At 45.5% G+C, this 16,166-nt stretch overlaps 1 protein-coding gene across 2 annotated transcripts in view; it reads right to left on the reverse strand.

The window, feature by feature from the left end:
• Window positions 1-787: 787 nt before the first annotated feature.
• The window catches only part of tnikb (TRAF2 and NCK interacting kinase b), a 65,311-nt gene continuing 49,932 nt past the window's right edge, over window positions 788-16,166 (reverse strand). For both annotated transcript variants that reach the window (XM_085362544.1, XM_085362543.1), the window contains 12 exons: window positions 13,719-13,900; window positions 12,466-12,580; window positions 11,731-11,871; window positions 10,775-10,883; window positions 7,667-7,843; window positions 7,429-7,572; window positions 7,144-7,278; window positions 6,898-6,998; window positions 6,566-6,715; window positions 4,892-5,051; window positions 1,233-1,372; window positions 788-1,148 (listed from right to left, as the gene is read on the reverse strand). In XM_085362544.1, coding sequence (XP_085218670.1) covers window positions 1,065-1,148; window positions 1,233-1,372; window positions 4,892-5,051; window positions 6,566-6,715; window positions 6,898-6,998; window positions 7,144-7,278; window positions 7,429-7,572; window positions 7,667-7,843; window positions 10,775-10,883; window positions 11,731-11,871; window positions 12,466-12,580; window positions 13,719-13,900 — 1,638 coding nt within the window. In that variant the 3' untranslated portion in view covers window positions 788-1,064. The remainder of the gene's footprint in view (window positions 1,149-1,232; window positions 1,373-4,891; window positions 5,052-6,565; window positions 6,716-6,897; window positions 6,999-7,143; window positions 7,279-7,428; window positions 7,573-7,666; window positions 7,844-10,774; window positions 10,884-11,730; window positions 11,872-12,465; window positions 12,581-13,718; window positions 13,901-16,166) is intronic.

Raw genomic sequence — 16,166 nt, forward strand, 5'->3', positions numbered from 1 at the left:
ATGAGGATATTTGTTTAAAATTTCGATACAACAGTGGCAGTAAAACGTCCTCGTAAGTGGATATCAGGCCCTTGTAGAGCAAAATTGAGTATTTTGGTCTAAATAAGCCACATCTGTGGACGCCAGGTCCTGGGAGGTTAAGGTCACACTAACTCTCTTTCCACTGCGTCATTCACATCTCTTCCTCTGCTTTTGAGAAACTAACAAAACAATTTCTCTCTGAGGATTTTTTAACTTCTTCTAAAGCCTGAAATTCTTTATTTGAAAGATTCTGCAAAGCGAGTCGCTTTTGGCTATAAATAAGTCTTTGCCATGATCTCTATTCTTTTAACACTACCTTAAATAAAGCCATCTGTGCGCACCCCTCTCACTTCTTACTGAGTCAAATGTGCATCAAGACAAAGGAAGGCGATTATTTCGAGGGACTAGTTTGTCTCAGCAGAAACTTAAAGGCAGCCAGAAACCACGTTGTGTGCAGGTGACAAAACATCCTCACGATCGTCAACGTTCATTTGGTGGCGCTCAAATCCACAAAACTGTCAGATCCAGCAGGCTTAGTGTGGACGCTCATGCTTCTAACCTAATTTAATCACAGTATAAGAAGCAGTACCAGCTTTCACTGTGACACGCCAAACCACCTGCCGCTGTGCCCGCAGTGTGAACACTGCTGTGATGTAAAGTCACTGATGTGCTACACTCTGCAGCTCCTCACTCAATCGAACGGGGAGGTCGAAGGCTACTCGGCATGTCCACAGCAGCCGTTGGCCTGCAGGGGAGGAGGAGGCGTCGTCCGCCGACAGCACGAGGAGTCGCCTTTGCTCAGCAGGCAGTGGCACCGCCCGCGGGGGCCCTGTAGTGCCCCCTGCAGCTGGAGGGGGGGTGTGTGTGGGGTGGGCACACTCCTGCAGTTTTCTCCTGATGCTCAATTGTCCGTTTATCCACAAACACACGCACGCGCACACATTTACACACACATACACCGTCCTCCTGTCATCCCTCCATCCCTCAGTGGCCAATGTTCGGGGTGAAGAAAACAAGGGTTGCGGGTCCAAGAGGTGGAAGGGTTACCAGTTCATCATGGAGCTTCTGTTGAGGGTCATGAAGAAGACTTGACTGCTGCCTCCAGAACGCACCGAGGCGAAGAAGACCTGCAGGGAGAGGGCAGCACGTCATACAGGTGTGTTTCAGGTGTGGCGCCTTCGCTCGTGTGCGCTGTGTGTGCACAGACTCACCTTGTCGTTCCTCTCCGTCAGGAACTTCAGTCGCTGAGCTCGCTTGTGCATGAAAACTCCGTCGAGGTGTCCCGTCTCCACGGACCGGATCTCAATGGCCTTCTCTCCCCAGCCCATGATCTGATTGGAGTGGATGTAGGCTGCAGGGGAGGAAAGGGTGCACACGCACACACACACAAACACACACACACACACACACACACACACACAGAAGGGGGTTGGACAGGAGAAGACTCAGCACCAGTCTCACACCCAAGCCAGTCACACCTCGAGGCCTCCTCCGCCTCACTTCCGGGAGATTATTGCAGCAGTTTCTGACGGATGTGAACGACCAGCGTTGGGAGAGACGCGTCGCAGGCCTGCTGTCTGGCAAACCTCGTCGCTTTGATGTAAAGCAGTTATCTGAGCTGCCACATTGCACCGGGCTGTCCAGCAGCAGTGTCATTACAGCGTTTAAGGGCAAAGTCAGCCTGTGAAACACTGTGAAACGTGAGTCCGCAGGGTGGAGGCCAGTAAATGATGACAGCTCGCCCAGCTGTGCACAGCCGTGGCCTTTTAAAATGAACACTCCCCTAAAATGATGGTGAAGTCTCAAGAAGGTTTAGCGGGAAATGTTTGTTTGTGATGTGCACTACAGTGGGAAAGTTCAGGATCTCCTTATTTCTGCTGTGTGAGGTTTCTCTGCTTTATTCTGTTAATGCTGCCTCTCTCAGACCAGCGCGCTCTCAGAGGAAATGAACCTTAATCTCAAGAGTTTCACTTGCTGGTTGAATGAGGGTTAAAAAAGATAAAGAGATAAATATTTAAGCCCCAGAAGTTTCAGCTTCTTTTTTAAATCATAAGAAGAAGTTTGATTTTATACATTTTATTGTGTTGCTTAATTTCTGATAAAAGTGAGAAATTGTAAATGGCCTGTATTTGTATTTGTATAGCACTTTACTCAGTCCCTAAGGACCCCAAAGTGCTTTACACATCCACACATTCACACACTGGTGATGGCAGCTACATTGTAGCCACAGCCACCCTGGGGCGCACTGACAGAGGCGAGGCTGCCGGACACTGGCGCCACCGGGCCCTCTGACCACCACCAGTAGGCAACGGGTGAAGTGTCTCGCCCAAGGACACAACGATCGAGACTGTCGGAGCCGGAGCTCAAACCAGCAACCTTCCGATTACAAGCTGAACTGCCAACTCTTGAGCCACGATCGCCCCAGAAGATCATAATTATAAATCTATATATACCTTTTTACCAGTTTATTTGTTTTACATTTATTTCCCCCTCATAGTGGATGTGTGTAACACTGTATGAGGAAAAACTTAAATTATCACTCAGATGTATCCTCTTCCTGTTCACGCCCCAAATGACCTGTATAAATATACAGGATGGAGCTGATTGGGTGTAAATTTTTTCTCTCTACTCCAGGGGTCCCCAGTCCCAGGCCTCGAGGGCCGGTGTCCCTGCAGGTTTTAGATGTGTCCTTGATCCATCACAGCTGATTTAAATGGATAAATTACCTCCTCAACATGTCCTGAAGTTCTGCAGAGGCTGGTAATGAGCTAATCATGTGATACAGGTGTGTTGACCCAGGGTGAGATCTAAAACCTGCAGGACACCGGCCCTCGAGGCCTGGGATTGGGGACCCCTGCTCTACTCTATTACATATGTTACTTGCATGCTGTGTGCAGTATAGTTCTTGATCAGGCTGATGAAGGTTAATTAATAAATGTTGCTGGAGCTTTGACCTCTTTAGATCTTTGTTCTCTTTCATGCACTTTCACAGTGCAGTGAAGTTGTGCCAGAAGCTTCCATTTAATTTATATTAATGCGTCACCAGAATACTGGAGGGAAAGTCTCTAAACTACAAGCTCAGGAAAAGTGGCACTAATAGATTTTTTGATATCTTTTCTTTTATCAGAAGTTATTAAAACCGTGTTCAGGCCGGTCCACCTGGTCACCCAGGGTCAGTGCAGCTTCTTGGTGCTTCTTTTTATTCTCATGTGGGAGAAAAGACAAAAAGGGTCCCACATACGGAGGATCGGGATCGGTTGGGTGTTTATAAGCGCAGCGGAGAGTTAAATAAGTCAGGCGTTTAAGTTTTTATGGGGTGGGGGAGGGGTCGAAGCCGGGCTTGGCTGTGAGACAATCTGGTCTGACAGTTAAATACACAAAAACATGTTAACAGGAGACGATGCCCACACAGAAAATGTGACACGTCAGCAACAGTGCTCCAGGACAGAGACACAGTCACACACGTGTTTTTGTCATTCAGGGTTAAGCACAGAGAAATCTGTAAGAGTGAGGATGGGCGGAGACACACACCAGCTTTGACTGACTTGGATCGTAAGATTCAAGATCCACCCCTCATGCTCGGCTGCGCTCTGATGCACTCACGCTACTTCTAAATAATAGATGAATTTAGATGTGCTGCCCCTGCATTGATCTGGTGCAGAGCTTTCATCTCGTTGCTTTGCTGCTGGATCTCACAAACGTTTTGTCTGGACCGGGTTACTGCAGAGCTCGAGCAATCAAGGATGAAAGGAAGAGCGGATGAGAAAGTGCCTTTTGAAATGTTTCACGGTCAACAACGAGACACAACAAGAGGACAGAAGTTAACACAGCAGACACACGACACAAACTCAATTCACAAAGAAGAACGAGCAGACAGTAAACGACTTGTGAGAGCTGGGAGTGAGGAAGGCAAAGATCCGCCGCTATCAGCTCATGCAGCCGCTGGATGTTCAACACTTAACGTTAAAGGGATACGTCGAGGTTTTGGGATGTCATACATTTGGTCAACTTACCCCTCGTGTGATGAGAGCACTGACACTAAACTCTCCATGATCCTGGCGTGTGCGTGTTGCTAAAGCTTGCCTGGTTTTAAGGATTTGCAGACACATCGAGTTTGTTGCAATTCCCCCAGGTCAATGCTGGATGTGTGAGAATGTGACCACTGAATCATTTTGTCTACATTTAACTAAACATTTTACTTTTAGTCCTGATCAGTTGCTCGGGTTGCAAAGAGAAGTCAAAATGCAATGAAGTCGTTGAGAAAATGGCCCTCACTCTCCCCTAATCTCAGTCCTGGTTTCATGTCTTGCTGAATTAAACCTGGTGTTCATTTAGTGAAGTTTGGACCTTACATAAGAAAATAAACCAGGTGTGCTTCAGGGTGGCCACACTATGTGTTGACTAAAGTGTATGCAGAGTATATTTGTAATATAAAGAGTTTAATCATGATTACTTTTTGTAAAAGTTCAAATCAATAAAGTCACTCCCTCTGAGCCAGCACGGTTACTTTTTCTAAATCTTGTGCTGATTTTAAAATAAACTGACTTAAATTTTCTCACACGGTAAAGACGTAGAAAGAGGTAACGGAGGTGATGGAGACAGTTTGTTCTCATCAGCTCACTGCTCTGAGTTGACCAAGTGCCCAAACCTGCTGTATCCCTTTAAGCAGGTAATGAAACAGGTGAGTGAGACGACAGTCTGGGCTTCTTGTTTACAGGTGAAAGCAAAAGGCAAGAAAAGGCAAGCGTGTTGCTCTGAGCGGAGAAGGGGTGTGGTAGATAGTGAGGGTGAAAGATGATCTGCTGAGACCGCTTATCAGAGGTCAGAGGTCAGTGGGGTCAGGGAAAAGCGAGCTGATTGGTTGACGTACCGACGGAGGTGGGCATCTCGCCCCACTGCAGCACCACGTCTTTGGTGATGCGTCCGTAGGTGTTGACGTAGACGCCCTCGTCCTCGTAGCACAGCAGCATCTCCATGCCGTCCGTCTTGGGCAGAACCACGATGGCGTGCGGGGTCACCTGACCCTGAATCTGCCAGGACGACAGACGGGAGGGGGGGTGTTGAATGGGGTGGGGGCAGGGGTGTTAGGAGCTGGACCCCTCTAACATCCCCCCTTCCCCACCCTGAGAGAGAAGAAACTGCTGCAACAATAAAGCCTCCCGCTCCTCAGCCACGCAATTGCCATGGAAACAGACACGAGCACAGCGTGATTCATGACTGCCAAAAGCAATGAGAGGCGGTTGCTGTGGTTACCGTCTCCTTGGCCCGTCCATCTCTGACTGTAACCAAAGCGGGGTTAAAGGAGGACAGCGATTCACCCTCTGCCTCTGGATTCAAACACCAGTTCATTCACTAACTCGCTCATTCATCTGCTAATTCACTCACTCGCTGAAACATTTCCATCTGTGACTTACAGCCTCTCCTCCTCACACATTCCTTTGTTCTCTTCATCACTTCTGTTCTGGGGCTGTCACACATTCACCATTTCATTTGTTCTGCTATTAGCTCATTCATCCTCTCACATTTCCTCACATGTTCACTCCTTAAATCACACTCATATTAAACATGCAGTCAAACACAGTTACATATAAAGTACACATATGCAGTCATGTTTACAGCACATTGATTCATTCGGTGTGATCTACTGTAACCACAGCTGCTATCTGTCTGACCTCGGCCTAACTGGAACATCTGAATGAATTATGGGGGCGTGTCCCCACAGAGCCTCGCACCAGCTTCAACAACAACAGCCAAACTTAACCTTAATGTTACCTAAAATAAACTTTTAATACTTTTTGGGGTAAAGTCAGAAAACTTTTAAAACATTTGTTATGGAATTACCAGTTTAATTCCCTGTAACCACTGAAATTGAAGTTATGGCTCTCTCCTAATTCTTTTACATTGGGCTTTATTATATTATGAGGACATGTTCCCCGAAGGAAGGCAGGTCCCTGTACGTGCACAATAGAGGTTCACAGCTGTTTTCAGAGGACGTACTGTTGTGAAACCACGTACATCCATAGTAGGAGTATTGCTTTTGTGGTGGGAAAGATTTACACCAAGAGTGGGCAACTCCAGGGCCGATGTCCTGCAGGTTTTAGATGTGTCCTTGATCCATCACAGCTGATTTAAATGGCTGAGTTACCTCCTCACCAGAGGCTGGTAATGACCTAATCATGTGATTCAGGTGAGCTGACCCAGGGTGAGATCTAAACCCTGCAGGACACCGGCCCTCGAGGCCTGGAGTTGGACACCCCTGCCTTACAAAGTGATTCACATTGTGAAGAATTGTCCCTGAAGACAAGCAGCAGTGTATTAATACCAGCACACACACACACACACACACACACACACACACACACACACACACACACACACACTGCCTCAGCCTAAACCTAACCCAAGCCTAACTTTACCCTGAGCTAAAACCAAGTCTTTACTTTAGAAATTACTGATTTACTTTGTGGAGGCCTGTCCTAGTAACACACACACACACACGCACACACGCACGCACACACACACACACACACACACACACACTTACATGTGAGGGGATGTAGATGTCGTAGGGATTTCCAGAATCCACATCAATTACATGGAAGCCAACACTAGAGCCGTAGATGACCTTTAACCTCTGCCCTTCCTCTACAGTCAGGTCCACCAGCTGGGGGCGATGCTGCAGGTCAGTGAAAGACTGGCAGACAGAGAAAAGAAGATTGACTGAGGTTCAGTCATGCACTAAAGCAGCTGGATATAACTTTGTGAATCAGGCGTGTGATATTTCCTCTCTAGTTGCAGAAGACAAATAAAATAAAGAAATACAAAGAAATCAGTATCATGTACTTTTCCAAATATCACAAGTCTTAGCTTGATTACCTTGAAAGCCATAAACTTGTGGTAAGGTTTAGGTGCCCAGGCATAGATCTCAACTGAGTTCTTCAGAGCAATCACCAAGAATTTAATCCTCTCGTACTTCACTGCAGAAATAAAGACACATTTTAATGTGAAATCTCAGGATTTCAGCTAAAAAAGATTTTAATTCAACATAAGATATGATAGATATTAATTTCTAGTTTGTTAGTGAACAGGTCCGCACGTCTCCCATAAACGATCTGAACGTACCGACTTTGTAATGCACGCAGCCCTCCAGGTCCCCGACTGTAATCCAACCCTGTTTCTTCTCCACTTCAGGGTCATTGTGTAATATCCTGTTCCTCAGCCAGGACAGGTAGTAAACCCGCAGCTTGTTCTTCTTCCCTATTTTGGAGGAAAATTCAGAATTCAAATGAAATGATAATTCATTTCCTGTATGGAACAAACATAAATTAAATGGTGTCTGCGTCTTTGTGAGTTTAACCCATCAACTGTGGATCTGTGATGTGGCATTTGGTGAAATCAGCTGCCAACCTGAGATGGTGACCAGGACGTTGAGTCCCTCCAGGACGTCCATCTGTTGGAAGCGCCTTCGATTGATCAGGTTGTAAACTTTGCCTTGACCGCTTCGATCCAGCAGCATCAGGCCGTTCTCCGTTCCCACCAGCAGGTTCACTCCTGCCCAAAACACACACACGCTTCCTTTTTAGCGCCTCTGTATCTGCACAGGATTCAAATTATCACGAGGCTGTTGCTGACGTGACAGTTTTACCCCAGAGAGCCGCACAGAGGATCTCCGAGTTGAAGCGTTTCTTGTATTTACGGATCTCGGGCGTGTCGCTGTGCGGCCTGATGTTAGTGGGGTTGACGTTGACCACGGAGATCTTGCGGGCCTCATTGAGCCTCGCCTGCTCCTGCTCCTGCTTCAGCAACTCATCAGCAAACAGCGCTGCAGCACAAAGTACAACAAAATGCAACATCATCTCATCTGCAGCTGCCCCATCCCTGAGACAATAATACAATATTTTACACTATTTTTTCATTTTACGCTACTAATATATTGGATTCTATTATTTTCATAATTATAAATTAGACTACATATATATCTATCTATCTATATATAAAAAAAAAAAACACCCAGCACGCCCCTGCGGGCGGTTTATCCTTCAAGCTCGGGTCCTCTACCAGAGGCCTGGGAGCTTGAGGGTCCTGCGCAGTATCTTAGCTGTTCCCAGGACTGCGCTCTTCTGGACAGAGATCTCCGATGTTATTCCCGGGATCTGCTGGAGCCACTCGCCTAGCTTGGGAGTCACCGCACCTAGTGCTCCGATTACCACGGGGACCACCGTTACCTTCACCCTCCACATCCTCTCGAGCTCTTCTCTGAGCCCTTGGTATTTCTCCAGCTTCTCGTGTTCCTTCTTCCTGATATTGCTGTCATTCGGAACCGCTACATCGATCACTACGGCCGTCTTCTTCTGTTTGTCTACCACCACTATGTCCGGTTGGTTAGCCACCACCATTTTGTCCGTCTGTATCTGGAAGTCCCACAGGATCTTAGCTCGGTCATTCTCCACCACCCTTGGGGGCATCTCCCATTTTGACCTCGGGACTTCCAGGTTATACTCGGCACAGATGTTCCTGTACACTATGCCGGCCACTTGGTTATGGCGTTCCATGTATGCCTTGCCTGCTAGCATCTTGCACCCTGCTGTTATGTGCTGGATTGTCTCTGGGGCATCTTTACACAGCCTGCACCTGGGGTCTTGCCTGGTGTGATAGACCCCAGCCTCTATGGATCTTGTACTCAGAGCTTGTTCTTGTGCTGCCATGATTAGTGCCTCTGTGCTGTCTTTCAGTCCAGCTTTGTCCAGCCACTGGTAGGATTTCTGGATATCAGCCACCTCCTCTATCTGCCGGTGGTACATACCGTGCAGGGGCCTGTCCTTCCATGATGGTTCCTCGTCTCCCTCCTCTTTCTTGGGTTTCTGCTGCCTGAGGTATTCACTGAGCACTCGGTCAGTTGGGGCCATCTTCCCAATGTATTCTTGGATGTTCCTTGTCTCATCCTGGACTGTGGTGCTGACACTCACCAGTCCCCGGCCCCCTTCCTTCCGCTTAGCGTACAGCCTCAGGGTGCTGGACTTGGGGTGAAACCCTCCATGCATGGTCAGGAGCTTTCTTGTCTTTATGTCAGTGGCTTCTATCTCCTCCTTTGGCCAGCCTATTACCCCAGCAGGGTACCTGATCACGGGCAGGGCGTATGTGTTGATGGCCCGGATCTTGTTCTTACCATTCAGCTGACTCCTCAGGACTTGCCTGACCCTCTGCAGGTACTTGGTGGTTGCAGCCTTTCTAGCGGCCTCTTCATGGTTCCCATTTGCCTGCGGGATCCCCAAGTACTTGTAACTGTCCTCTATGTCTGCAATGTTGCCTTCTGGTAGTTCAATCCCCTCAGTTCTGACTACCTTCCCTCCCGTAGTCGGTATCCGTAGCCAGTCTTGTTAATGATCTCACTGAGGGGGTTCAGGCCTATGCAGAACAGCAGTGGGGACAGAGCATCTCCTTGGTAGATCCCGCACTTGATGGTGACTTGTGCTATGGGCTTGGAGTTGGCCTCTAGTGTTGTACGCCACATCCCCATTGAGTTCCTGATGAAGGCTCTTAGGGTCCCATTGATCTTGTACAATTCTAGGCATTCCAGTATCCAGCTGTGGGGCATTGAGTCATAGGCCTTCTTGTAATCAATCCAGGCAGTGCACAGGTTGGTCAGTCTGGTCTTGCAGTCTCGGCTGATTGTTCTGTCTACCAGTAGCTGGTGTTTTGCGCCTCTGGTATTCTTGCCAATTCCTTTCTGTGTCCCGCTCATGTATTGACCCATGTGCCTGTTCATCTTAGCCGATATGATGCCTGACAGGAGCTTCCATGTAGTACTGAGGCAGGTTATTGGTCGGTAGTTGGAGGGGACCGGTCCCTTCTTGGGGTCCTTGGGGATCAGGACCGTCCGGCCTTCAGTTAGCCATTCCGGGTGTCTCTCGTTAACTAGCAGCTGGTTCATTTGTGCTGCCAGACGCTCGTGGAGTGCAGTCAGCTTCTTCAGCCAGTAGGCGTGAACCATGTCGGGCCCTGGTGCTGTCCAACTCTTCATACTGGAGACCCTTTCTTGGATATCTGCCACTGTGATGGTTACTGGACCCTGTTCAGGGAGGTCGCTGTGGTCTGCCCTCAGATCCACTAGCCACTGAGCATTGCCGTTATGGGTTGCATCCTTCTCCCATATGCTCTTCCAGTATTGCTCCGTCTCCAGCCTTGGTGGTGCTGTTCTCTTATTATTGTTCCCTTGCCACTGAGAGTACACCTTTGCTGGTTCTGTGGAGAACAGCTGGTTTATTCTCCTGCCTTCTATCTCTCTGGTGTACCTCCTCAAGCGGCTGGCCAAGGCTGTGAGTCTTTGCTTGGCAGTTTCCAAGGCCTCAGGTATGGACAGCTTGCTGTATTTCTTAGGCACCTTATATATATATATATATATATATATATATATATATATATATATATATATATATATATATATATATATATATATATATATATATATATATATATATATATATATATAAAAATACTGGCAATCAATAACAACAGATACAAACATGATTAAGTCAGGCTGTCAGGATGTGGGTTGCAAAGCAGCTTGCAGATGCATGGCTACTATAGGGGGGGGCTAAAGAAACTTTAACCTGAGATTTTCGGGTTAGAAGCATCAGCAGCACTAACACTATATTTGACCTTTCAGAGGGTAAAAACAGTTTGCTGCCAGGCTGCGTTTACTGTACGCCACCTGCTCATGTGACTGATGCTTTAAATTAGAAGAGAAGCCTACCTGAGGCTGAGGTTTTATCATCTTCGTCGGTCGGGGAGGTCCCGTACACCCTCGGATCAACAAATGGCGTGAAGGAGGACTTGGAGCCTCCGCTGCCTCCCATGCCAAACTGCAAGCCACAGAAACACAGACTTTACAGTCCAACACGTGTTTGTCAAACACTTACCATGAACAGCAAAAAATCTGTATAAAAAAACTGGGATCAAAATATAGGAAACACAAAGATTTTCTATGAAGTGTCACAAAATATAAACCGGTCCTCATCAGTGTTTCCTGTATTTTGTCAGAGACCTGTATCAGGTGCTCAGAAAAAGGAAAGGGGTTACTTCCTGGATCAGAGGCTGGAAAACTGAGCGAGGGAGGAACAAACGAAGAAGGATCAAACGAGTAGAGCAAGGCAGGTTGAGTCAAACAGGACAGGGCAGGAAATTAAAGGTGCCACTTTTATCTGTTAACATATAAAACTTTTCGGGGGCATCTCACCGTGTTAGATTTGACATTGAGTTTTCTCTTCTTTGAAATCAATTCAGTTTCCTTCCTGTAGCTCCAATTCACAACAACGGCCACCTTAAGGACCCTTTCCTACAGCGTGACTGGCAAAGGATCGAAGCAAAGGATCACTGAGATCCGCTCATCGGAAGTATAAGGAGACAAAACTGAGCGGCCTAAATATATGAGCAGTGTTGAAATCGTTCCAGATGTGCACAAGAAGATGATCTTGTACAAGCACTCGGTTTTGTGGCCAATCCTCTGAAACTACATATGCACCTTTTATTCATTTAGTCCACAAGCTTCAATAATGTCAGCCTTAAATGTGGCTGCTGGTAATTTCCCACCCTGATAAAGCAGCAGTGTGGGCAGGTGTCGGGGCGAGCAGGGTTGAGGTTTGTCAGGATACGGGGAGGTTTAGGGTGGAGAGGATTTCAGGGCCGATATCTGGGTGCTGCTCCACCTACTTGGACCCCAGAGGCATTCCCTGGAGAGACCAGGGGGGAGGTGCTTTGCTGCACCAAATCGGGGAGATTGGCGCTGCCATAGAACAGTTTGCCGGGGAAACCGTTGCTGGCGGTTGAGCTCCGCCTCCGTTCCCTGTGTTTCTGGAAAAAGAGAGAGAGGGGCGGGCTACTGTGCAGCGAGGCTGTTTGACAGGTCAGGTGATGGAGGGAGGCGGGACCCATGCAGGTGTGCTTGTTTCTGTGTTATTTTTAAACTGGGGAGGGTGGGCACATGTGCTATCAGGTCTGTGTTTCTACCACGCTTGGCCTTTAACACACACTTACACTCTGGTGAGTCTCTTAGATTGTTTTCTCCAAAACCTTCAGCGGAGTTCAAAGATTATTTGAATAATAAACAGAAATGGATGTGCAATAGTTCTGTTACCTCTAAACTATGCTTTCAGCTCCAGCTCACTGGAGGCAGAGGCACAGGTTCAGCTTCGCTTTGGGCCATTTTCTGTGCGTTTTCCCCTTACACTGTCCTTTCACAATAAAAGCCCCAAAGCATATTCTAAACAAACTGTTTAAATCAGTTTGTTTTGTAAAGCTGATTTTGAATCATATCTGAGATTTGAGGGCAAGCTGTGTAAACAGACCACGATCACTGCCCTCAGTAAAAAAGCAACAAATCTGGTGCAGAGATGAAGAGTGTCGGTTTCTGTGCAGTCAAGGTCAAAGGTTAAAACGGAGACTCACCTCACGCATCACCAGGGTGCTGTCCCGGGAGCTGTTTGCATACGTGTCCTCGTTGGTGTCGTTGTGCTCTCCCGCTGTGCCGAAGGACTCGTTGGTGCTCTGACTCGCAGCGGGCCTGAAAAACAGATTTTTATCATCTTTTAATAACTTTTTTAAAATGTTTTTTTTTAAACAGACGCATCTGACTTTAAAATAAGAGCTTAACAATTTGAACAGATCCATCTCCTGGGTTATATATGTGATAATGGCGTGTGGAGAAACAAGTAAGAAGTACAAAAAACCCACTCAGTACTGCATAAATACTGCATATATATCATCTTGTGCAAGAGGGGCTTGAAGCCTCTTCTTAACGCCCTTAGCTGTTGTTTCACAGTGAAACATAGAAAAGGAAGGTTTGCCAGATGAATGATGAGTGTAGCACAGAGCTGCAGACTTTGGGAAAACAAGGGAAAAACACAAAAGTCGCCTCTTAACTGCAAAACAAGTATCGGCCAAATGTTTGTGAAAGCAAACCGTCCTCCGAGCTGCACTAATAGCGCTGTGCATCATTAGCCGATGTGCATCCTCCTGCATAACCCTCATAATGACCAAAATTTACAAAATGGACTTAATGGTTTGCTCAATATGACCTGAAATGGGACTGAGCCCATAAGCACACCTGGAAAATGTTGTTTTTCTTTTTTTGCATTCAGAAGAGTCGCCTCCTGGTGGCTATTATTAGAAAGAATCCAGACTTAAGGCACTTCCTGTTGGGTTTCTGTCGTTTCCTGTTTTATTTTGTAAAATCTTACAAATCTTACTGCTGTTAGTGTTCCCTCCTCTGTGATTAAAAGCCTCGCCCTAACTGGCATCATCTTTGTTGTGTTTCACAGCTGCTTCCTATTAGCCAATCACAGCCTGCCTCTAACCATTTGCTCCATCGTTGTCCTTTTTAGCTGCAATTTTTCCTGCGTGTTTGAATTCTTGATGTACTTCTCCTTTTGTCTGCGCCTTATTTTATGGCACACTGACTGATTGCCTTTGACCTCACCCAAAGATTAAACCTTTGTGCTTCCTGCAGTTGGATCCTCAGCGCCTGAGCTGCATCCATCCTTTACAAAATCCATTTTATTAAAAAATGATTAAGAAACATTTCTTACAGGTGTTTCTTTCAGTCTCCGTGCTCAGACCTAAACGTTAGCTGGTACGGTCTGTGGTCGTGCTCTTCGTTGGTTTGGATGCAAAGCTATTCCTGAATTATCACCATCACTCACATGATGCGTGGGATATCACTGACGGCCACAGATCCATCGTTAGCCCCGCCCTCTCCCTCCTCATCCTCGCTGCTGTGGGACTCCTCACTGGACGACGAGTAGTCAGTCACTTTGACCGGCGGGCGGCTGGTTTCCTCGCCCTGCCGCAGCTCTCTAAGCTCTTTGGCCAGAGCCGTCAGATCCTGCAGGAAGACAAATTCAAAAGTGACTCAACACTTATTTATTTTCTTCATTTCTGTAAGTCAGTAGTGTGCAGGTCCAAAATGATCATGCAATAACTATTTTTGTCTTTAATAAGTTTATCTTCTTATATATCCGGCGTGTGGCTTCTTGGAGGTTTAAATATCATAACTGAAAGGAATTCGGTCCATCTACGAAAGTCTTTTGTAGCCTAACTATCACGTCTAAAAAGCTCTGCTAAGCTGTTCCAACACCACAAAAGCACAACTCTCAGGTGTGAAGACAGATTTGCATTTCATTAAATTTTAGATTAATATCACACTGAAAATAAAGTGTTTAATTAGCCGAGTAAGAGCGTTGATGATGGAAAAGTAATTTGGCAGCAAAAGCAATTTTAATTTTAAACGATATTTCAGAATTCACTTGCTCGACACCAGAGACCAGACGAACTATACAAGTTGTCTGAGAGAAAGATTCACAACAAATTCAAGGCAGGAAACATTTTTACAATAAGAAAATCACAGTAATATAAAAACACAGCGATCAAAGAGATGAAACAAAGCTGACCTGAGGCGACGTTTCCTTAAATCAATCATTTAAGGAAAATTCATTTTTACACAAAAATCTCACAGTCTGTGCTGCAAAGTTTGAGGTGGAACAAAGTGAAACATGCTATCACAAACATCTCTCATCATCCTGGATTATGCCCCCCCCACAATAAAAAAAGCTGCATGTCTGATATTCCTTATTTTTGCAATCCTGGAACGCTTCAGTGACTCTCGCAGCTCTCCTGCCTCTTTGCGGCGCTGCAGCGGCTCAGAAGCAAAGAGCAGGAAGCAAATGTGTTTTTGGTTTTTGTGCCACCATGCAAGCCGTTAGCGAGTCCGTCGAGAGGAGGACGGTGAAGTGAGAGAAGGAGGATGCACCATGCCTCAAAGTGGGAGGTCAAAGTTCAGCAGACTTGAGCCTCTGTGATATTTTACAGCGAGCAGCCAGGTACATGCACCCTGACGCCTCATCCAGCTTCTGTGCACTGCCTCTGCTGCAAACACGTCACAGCAGCACCAGTTTAAACAAGTTAGAAATGTTTGGCGATGGTTTGAAAAGCAGCCGATATCCTGTCTTTACAGCTGAGATGCTCTTTGCAACATTTTCCTGTTGTGAAGTTTAATACGACAGTAAATGTTTCTCTCTGGATCACAAGAATAACCAAAAGCTTCTCCTGTAAGACCTCCTTAATGCATTAAACCTTCACACGAGAACTCTGTGCAGCACTGTGGTTTCACTGTGAGCCTCACAAACCACGTACGCAGCGTAAAGGAGGAAAATGTATTATTGGAAATTTAAAACACCCCATAAAACACAAAAAAATAATACACTCATAAATATACAGATAATATATTTATCATCTGTATATTAAATATATATTAAATAATGAATAATTTTATAAATTAGGATGATTATAAAATCCATAATAATTTACTACAAAATAATAAAGTTGCTACAAAAATTAAGTAATAAAGTAATCATATAAATACAGTAAACAAAAAATACAATTAATCTAAAAATCTGAAGTAATTTTACACATAAAAATAAGGACTATAAAATATAAACAGCATTCTAAAAAATACTATAAATATAAAATATTAATATAAATAAATGTTGAAATGAAGAAAATGTAAAAACAGACAAAACAAACTAAAATATCAGACATCATCAATACAAATATAATAAATATAGGATGTCTTTGGCTATTATTAGAAATGTAATAAGGTGAATATAAACATTTCATTTAAATTACTAGGAACTAAATTCAAAGGATTAAAAGACCAAAAGTATTTCACTCTGCACTCTGTCAGTAAGAAAGATTTGAGTTGTGATTATTTGAACTTTGAATCATCGTCCAATCCTGATCCTGCGAATGAATCAGAGACTCAGCAAAACAACTACATGTAAACATCTTCAGTTCACAGCAGGAAAACGTGCACGTGAGCAGTGGGTAGGAAGTGGGGCTTTGGTGGGGCACGGGGGGGAGGGGGGTCTTACCAACTCCTGGAGAGAAATGATAACAAGGAAGAAAAGGGGGGAGGGGGGGGGGCACATGTGGAAATGACACAAGTTATAATTATTATTCATAATTATAACTTATTAAATCCAGACCGAGTCTCTTTGACAGGAAACAGAAGGGAATGTTTTCAGACACATTTTCCAAAAGTAAGAAGATTTTTATTGGAAAACAGTAACTTTGGTTTAAAATCAGGATTTTTT

The sequence above is a fragment of the Diplotaxodon limnothrissa genome, linkage group LG9 (assembly GCF_057381915.1).
Source record: "Diplotaxodon limnothrissa isolate DT_005_m linkage group LG9, D_limnothrissa_male_GT1.1, whole genome shotgun sequence".
Lineage (NCBI taxonomy): Eukaryota > Metazoa > Chordata > Actinopteri > Cichliformes > Cichlidae > Diplotaxodon > Diplotaxodon limnothrissa.